This window comes from Augochlora pura, chromosome 5 (assembly GCF_028453695.1).
Source record: "Augochlora pura isolate Apur16 chromosome 5, APUR_v2.2.1, whole genome shotgun sequence".
Classification (NCBI taxonomy): Eukaryota; Metazoa; Arthropoda; class Insecta; order Hymenoptera; family Halictidae; genus Augochlora; species Augochlora pura.
The window spans coordinates 286,697-294,010 of record NC_135776.1 but is presented as its reverse complement, the minus strand read 5'-3'; the positions used below and the strand labels follow the sequence as shown (position 1 = coordinate 294,010).

Here is a 7,314-nt window from a genome sequence, read left to right as displayed (position 1 = left end):
GACCAATTCGGTGGTTGATATGTAAGAGGAATGGCAGTTTGTAAAAGTGATGTAATTTTTGTCAGGTTATGTTTTTTATATGAGAGATCGAGAGAACTTGGATCATTTAATTGTCAGCTCTGAGGTTTTTAAACAAAGTACCTGTGACACCATCTGTGAGGAAACGGTTAGGTTGGCAGTGCACTTTACCGACCGTTGCTTTAACGAGCGATAGTTTGCACGACTGAAGCATAAGCTTAAGCCTTAGAAAAAACGCACACGAAGTATATAGAATTTTTATCACAAAATAGATACTTTCAGATTTCCTTTAAACGCAGGAAAAGAAGTGCAAAGAAATGATCTCGATGTAACAAACCGTTATTGTAAATTATTTATAAATTAGAATAAGGGCTGTACTGTGTGAAAATAAAATAAAAGTATTATAAAACAGGAAATTAATGTTTTTTTATTTATATATATAAGTACACCGTTTATCTTAATACCTACTCACCCCTTTCCTCAGCCCATCTGACATTACATTGATTTAAACTACTTGTGTCACGAAAAAATGCAGACAAGTATTTCAAATTGCTTTGTCTGGCTTGTGATTGATTTATACTACTAAAGTTTCTCGAAAATTTGCTACAATATTCTCGCAACTAGTACAAGCCAACGTCAGACTAGGCAAAATTTTTAAAATATTCCAAGTAGTACAACTCAACGACAAGACAGATATTACCTCCTGAAAAACACCTCGCACATCATGTCCTCCTGATACTTTTGTCGCACTTCTCGGCGGAAATTTTCGGAATTTTTCTCGTAAGTAGTACGTATCAACGTCGGGCCTAACAAAGACCTAAAAATTCCAGAATAACATTAATTGTGCCATAATTAGGACATAAATAAACAAACCAAGAACAGCGGATTGTGCGGGAGACTCTACTGCATCGTTGCTGTACAAAAACAATAAACAAAAGTACTGCAAAACATAATAAATAAACAAAGAAATTAGTAAACCTTGAACAACAAATTATAATATTTAACAAAGTTTTTATACGTTTTCATTACATAGAATTCGATGCAGCACATTCTCCTGAACAACCCTATGTATTTGGTTTATCATTTCGTGCACCCATTTAGCAACAATCAGTGTTTTTTTGGAAGCCTAGATTGAATAAAAAGTACGTTTTAGTTCTGGCATTCTACCGCAACGCGGTGCTAGTGCGCCACGGTCCATAAACTTACATTTTTGAATGGCAATAATGTAGAATGTAGGATCTCCGATAATCATTAATTATAGCAAAATGAGGGCGTGAAATGCTAAACCAAATATATGGGATTGTTCAGAAGAATCTACTGTATATAGAAATAGGGATGCGGTCTTAGGTAGCTGCCGGAAAGAAATCCATCTGCTGGCGAATGGTAGAGGTAGTCACCACAGGTCAAAGACTGGTGGCGTCATCCATTGACAGAAAGCTGAATCAACTCGTCCATGAAGTGCATTAGTGTGAATGAAGATATCCTGGGGATTTTATTCTAGTTTCTACACGGTTAATCACGGGATTTTTCTGTGTCATAATGTTTTGTAACGTGAAAACAGAGAATTGTGTCTTTGCTTGATCTATTGTTTTGATGTGTTTAAATACGGGATCGTACGAAATGGAGTTACGTTTCTTTAAAAGATTTGGAAACACTACGTAGAATTTGCAACAAGCAGGCTGTAGAACAGTCCAGAAGTTGTTACGGAAATGATACTAAATAGTATTTTGCATTTCTTTAAAAGATAGCACTACGAAAATGACTCCGAAACGGAAGGTACGTAAACGTTACACAGGTTATTTGATAGAACACTCGTCGACGTTTCTACTTTCAAACGCGCTTCTTACTCTGATAACAAAAGTGAACTATATGTTTTAATGATTATCAAGTTACATTCTAATATTTTAATGCTAGACAACCAGTTCAGAATCTACTTCAACAACGAGTTCTGGTTCATCATCCAGCAGTTCCTCCAGTTCCGGTAGCGAATCTAGCTCATCGGATTCAGAGAACTCCAGTAGCTCTGTCAATAGCCAAAAAGTTTCCGACACAGAAAGAACAAAGAAAAAACCAACCTTTCTTGCGAACCGACATGGCAAGTCTAAAGCTGAAACAGTTTCTGTTGCATCGTCCGAAGCAAAAGGCAAGGAGAGGGTGTTACCAAAGAGTAGATCGGTGGTCTATTCTTCGGAGTCTGAAGAATCGCCATCCAAAGTAAAATCAGCAAAGCGGAAGCCACCAGCCAAACCTAAAGCTACAGCTACGGTTGCTCCTGTCATTAAACAGCAAAGACCACCTGTTAAGCCTACGGCTGCTTCCATTCAGCAGAAAAATGTACCAAACCCTAAACCGGCTGGCAATAAACCGAACAAACCTACTGGTATGTACACTATTAAAATGGAACCACTATTGTGAAAATATTATTACACATTATTGGTAAACTTATAATAATTTTTAGTATCTTCGAACGCCAATGGAAAAACGATAGACAAATCGACAAAAGCAACGTCCGAACCCGTGCAAAAGAAATTGAAGAAGAAGAGTATCTTTAGTCCCGAGAACAGCAGTGAAAGCGATAGTGGTATTCCTGCGAAGACAACCGTGACCAAGTCGGCGAGTAATTCTGCCAAGTATACGAAAGCTCAGCAACCCAAGGCAAAAGCGAACGACGCGAAACAGAAAACACCTGCTCCAAGTAGATCTAGTCGGTAGCAACACATGTTGATCGCAATTCCACAATAGTTCTCGGAAATAACAGTGTTATTTTCTTAGGTCTATTGACGAAAGCTGTACAACCGCAGAAGTCGGATAGTTCCGCGAGTTCGAAAAGCTGTTCCGCGGGATCAGGCTCCTCTGGTTCGTCGGATAGCAGCACGGACTCTGAGTCCTCCGAGAGTATAGCAAGTCCCCAGCCCCAGATAAAGAAGAAAGATAGTCAGCCAAGCGCAACGGTGACTCCAACGACCAGCGTTTTGCCAAAGCGACCATCTGCAGCGGTTGCACCTGTGAAACCGCAGAAGTGTACGAAACGGCAAAGTACTGACTTCTCTGACTACTCGGGAGTTCGCCGAAAATTAATCATTCGCCTCGAAAATACTTACCCGTATTTTCACTGCAGACACGGTGAAAAGCGAAGACGAAGCCGATGCGTCCGCCAGCGAGAAAGAAATTGACGAGCACGGAGAGACGACCATCCCTTCGAAGGCGACAACGAAAGGCAAGCGGAAACTGCAAACTCGTAAAGGCAGCAAGTTGCTTCAACTACAAGCAAAGGTTGCCAGTGATTCGGAGTCCGACGCAGGTACGAACGCAATACAGCACCTCGCTTCTGAATCCTTCCTTTGGAAATTTCATTTCTTTCTGTTACTTATGTATGGTACTTGAACACTTTGGTTATTATTTACCTATTACATTTCTTTTAATTTCGAATTGATTTTTCTACACTGTACAAGATTGTTTTGGACGTTAGACGTTCTTTTCGAATGAGTTCAGTCCCTCCTGCCAACCCTTCGCTGAAACAGAGGTGATACCTGATTAGTTTAGATGCTGTAGGTAAATTGTAATGCCACCGTTTCATCATAGCGATTAGCGCACGTTCGTTTTGCGGTCGAAATGCAGGATGTTCGAACAATCGTGATATAACCCGAGCAAAGACGATTCCTTGTGAGAAATTAAAAAATCAAGAGGAAACTATAGTTGAGATCGGATACAAGGGCAACCAGGCAGGCTGCTCGTTCTTGAACGAAGTCTTGTACGGGAGAGAATATCGCAGTTTCCGCGCTCGCTTTCTGAAGATCGAACGGCCGCGTCAGAAATTTATCGAGACATCCTGCAGATCGCTGGAGAATAGAGAGGCATAGACACGAGTTTTCACGATAAAAGAGGCGGTTAGAGAGACATAAATTTCTGCAGGCGACGGATTTAGGACTCTATGCTGCCTCCTTAACACAAAAAAGCAGTATTTGCGGTTCTGGATGGATGGATTGGACATGTATGAATAACTATGTACATACGCATATATAATTATATATCACGTGATATCGACGTCCGTAGGGAATCTTGTGGTCCATGGCATTGTAACAAAAAAGAACAGAAAAGCATGTGTCCAAGGTGTCCTAAGATGCAGATACAGTCTTTTTGCTTACGGCGGCAGTATGGTTCTCAGGTACGGAAACGGTAGCGTGTAAGCGTGTCCTGCAAATTCCGCTGATCCGGTGTGATTTATCGAGAGTAGCCGAGAGCAAGAGGAGTGCCAGCAAATCGCCGGTTAAACGAGCGGGGCCTAGCACTCAAGCCAGGCACGCGTCCGGTACGAATCGGCCGCCGCAAAACAGCGGCTCCAACAATGCCACCGGCGGCAGATCCGGCCAAGGGAGTTACGCTCGTGCAAGGGTCACGAAGGAGAGAGAGTGCCCTTTGACACCGGCGTGCGACTCCAGAGGTCATCTCTCCGGGAAACTCGAGTCACACTTTACTCTGGAGGCTTGTCCCTTGTACCACAACACTACGCCGCAGGCTTGCGTGTAAGTAGCCGACCTCGAATATTTCTACAGAGAGCGAACGACCGGTTCTTTTAAAACGCGCCCCCGTATTTTCCAGGGAGTTCTACAAGGACAGAAAGAAGCGCGAGGACGAGCGAAAGAAGGCTGTCTCGTGTCTGGCGAAGAAGTCGCCGAAGGGTGTGCATCAGACGACGGAGCAGCGCAACTATCAGCTGAAAGTCAGAGAGCTCAGAAACAAATGGAAGGGAAGCGTCGGCGACGGCAACGAAACAGACAACGAGAACGACCTCCAAGGAAACGAGAAGGATCGGCAACCGCGTTTGACCAATCTCACGCCGGACTACGACCTGAAATTGTTCATGGAGGCGCAGGCGATTGCCAGCGAGAAGATCGTAGGTATCCAGGCTATCGCGCGCGATCGATCATCGGACACGCGATGATACATTTTGCGTAACTTTCAGGAGAAAGAACTGAAAGAGCTGGACTATGACGGCGAGGGAAGAAACGTCGGTGGTACGCGGGTGATCGAGATGGGCAAATGGGAGATGGAGGTGTGGTACCAGAGTCCGTATCCCGAGGAGTTTAGCCGCGCTCCGAAGCTCTACTTATGCGAGTACTGTTTACGATACGCGAAGAGTCGCCAGGTGTTGAGGCGGCACAGAGAGAAGTGTCTGTGGAGGCATCCTCCGGGTCACGAGGTCTATAGGTTCGTGTCGAATCGTACGTTGTCCAACATCATCGGGTTCGCCCGCGATCATCGCCGCTATTAAATATTTCCTGTTGCAGGAAAGACAAGATAGGCGTGTGGGAGGTCGATGGGAAGCGATACAAACAATACTGTCAGAATCTCTGTTTGCTGGCCAAGTTCTTTTTGGATCACAAAACGCTGTACTACGACGTCGAGCCGTTCCTTTTCTACGTGATGACGATCGGGGACGCCGAGGGATGCCACACGGTCGGCTATTTCAGCAAGGTGAGCCTTGACCTTTTCTTTTTCGACTCGCAAACCGCGGACGAGTACACCAGGGTGGCCCTGAATGGAACGTCGCTCGAATTCAGGGCCGCCGTAGAGCCGAAGGGTTCCAAGAAGAAACGAGCGAGATGGACGGCGCAAAGCAAAGGAAGGGCTTCTCGGGGCGTTTCTTATTGGCGCGGTCCTCGTTGCGACAACCTAGCGGAGGAGATATTAATGCGAGGCACGCGCGCGCGTACGTGCGAGACCGCTTGTTTGCTCGCGTCGCTCGCCGGCACTTGCGTAAACGGGGCCTGCGTTCGCCATGCTAGGCGTCTCGCGAACAACGCTGGAGAATAATGTTAAAATGTTTGAAAGTATCTCGACAATCTCGGCGATTCGAACGTAACAGGGATAGCGTACATACAGTTCAGAAATTTTGTGAAACCTGCCAACAGCCTGTTTTAAAAATGCTCGTTGAAACTCTCTGCAGGGACAAGTAATATTTAGGCGCATTTTTTTATGATCTTCGAACAATTTAAAATTGACCAACAGAATAAACCTTCTGTTGATAAATCTGAGACTACAGAATATACGTTAAAGGCAATAGAAGACTGACAAAATTTAGTATGTCTTAACCGATGAATATAGCAGAGCTATTTACGACCGGAAAATTGTAGGACTACCTGTACGATTAATCGTGCTTGGAAATGGACAGAGAAGCACAGCGCTCGGTCTCCCCGTAGTAATCCGGCTCTGGTGATCCTCCATCGATTTCTAATCAACGATTCCTGGTCCGTGAGGCTTTCGTTCGAACAGAACGAGTTCCGCAACGAACCTGTGGCCTTCGAGAGGGTCGTGGTTACCGGATGACCCAATATATTCACGGGGGATGGGCGCAAGGCCATTTTTCCTCCTATTTTGCGGTTTACCGCGGCTGGCAATGGCATCCACGCGCCGTGCCCGGATTACATAGACTATACGTGGCACAGGGGGGTGTGTGTGTGCGCGCGGAGGGCACGTCGTCTTCCATCTCCGAGTCGAGTCGAGTCGAGTCGAGTCGAGTCCTCTCCACCCTCCGGTGGCGGGTCCGGCCGGTGGGAGAAACGCGGCAGACCTTTACGCACACGCCTATTTACCGCGAAACAGCATCGCCCGAGTCGAAATCTTTACCGACGTTCAACGACCTCTGACCCTGGCGCAAGACGCGGCAAATCCAGACCCGCCGGGCCTCGGCTTTCTCTCGAGAAGAGAAGGGGGCAGGCTCCAGGGGTTGGGCGCCGACGAAAATTTCCGTCGGTTTCGAGGCAAACGTTCGGCCCCCTCCTCCGCGTGGCCCCTTTGTCCTCGCCCCGGCACTTTGCTCTCCTTCGAGAAAGCGTTCTTATCCGCTCGGGAAGGGGCGAGACGACGGAGCTGTGCTTTTGCCTCTTCGCGCGAGGAACGACGGGGCGGACGACTGACGGCGAGAGAGAACCGATTCCCAGGGCCGTGTCACCCGGCGTTCGAAGCATCGCGACGGCACTTTACTACCACGAGTGTACACACGTTTATTGCGGCCGCGTACGCTTCGCTGCGGCATTTCACCGAATCAGATTAACCCTCGCAGCACCCCCGCTTGGGCGTTCCCTCGGAGCCCCATAATTGGGTCCTTTCGTATAGGTGCAGCTCGAACGAAAATCTTGTTGCTATTACTATCATTACGATTGCTACTATTATTACTATTATATTAGTATGATCAAACAAACTGCAGAGCGATTACCCGCCGCCTCTGAAAGAGCCCGGACGCGACGGGGGTTAAACAGATACCGCAGTAAAGCGTACGCTCACCGCATTCGCGAA

The 7,314-nt window shown here is 46.3% G+C and overlaps 1 protein-coding gene across 5 annotated transcripts in view; it reads left to right on the top strand.

Annotated features, from left to right (window-relative positions):
• The first annotated feature begins 1,588 nt into the window (after positions 1 to 1,588).
• Chm (lysine acetyltransferase chameau) overlaps positions 1,589 to 7,314 on the top strand; it is a 29,628-nt gene continuing 23,902 nt past the window's right edge. For 2 of the 5 annotated variants that reach the window (XM_078181519.1, XM_078181523.1), the window contains exons 1-9: positions 1,589 to 1,794; positions 1,933 to 2,398; positions 2,477 to 2,722; positions 2,791 to 3,054; positions 3,137 to 3,319; positions 4,184 to 4,541; positions 4,618 to 4,912; positions 4,982 to 5,226; positions 5,307 to 5,493. In XM_078181519.1, the coding sequence (XP_078037645.1) occupies positions 1,777 to 1,794; positions 1,933 to 2,398; positions 2,477 to 2,722; positions 2,791 to 3,054; positions 3,137 to 3,319; positions 4,184 to 4,541; positions 4,618 to 4,912; positions 4,982 to 5,226; positions 5,307 to 5,493 (2,262 nt within the window). In that variant the 5' untranslated portion in view covers positions 1,589 to 1,776. The remainder of the gene's footprint in view (positions 1,795 to 1,932; positions 2,399 to 2,476; positions 2,723 to 2,790; positions 3,055 to 3,136; positions 3,320 to 4,183; positions 4,542 to 4,617; positions 4,913 to 4,981; positions 5,227 to 5,306; positions 5,494 to 7,314) is intronic. The other 3 variants (XM_078181520.1, XM_078181521.1, XM_078181522.1) reach the window with 3 other exon arrangements.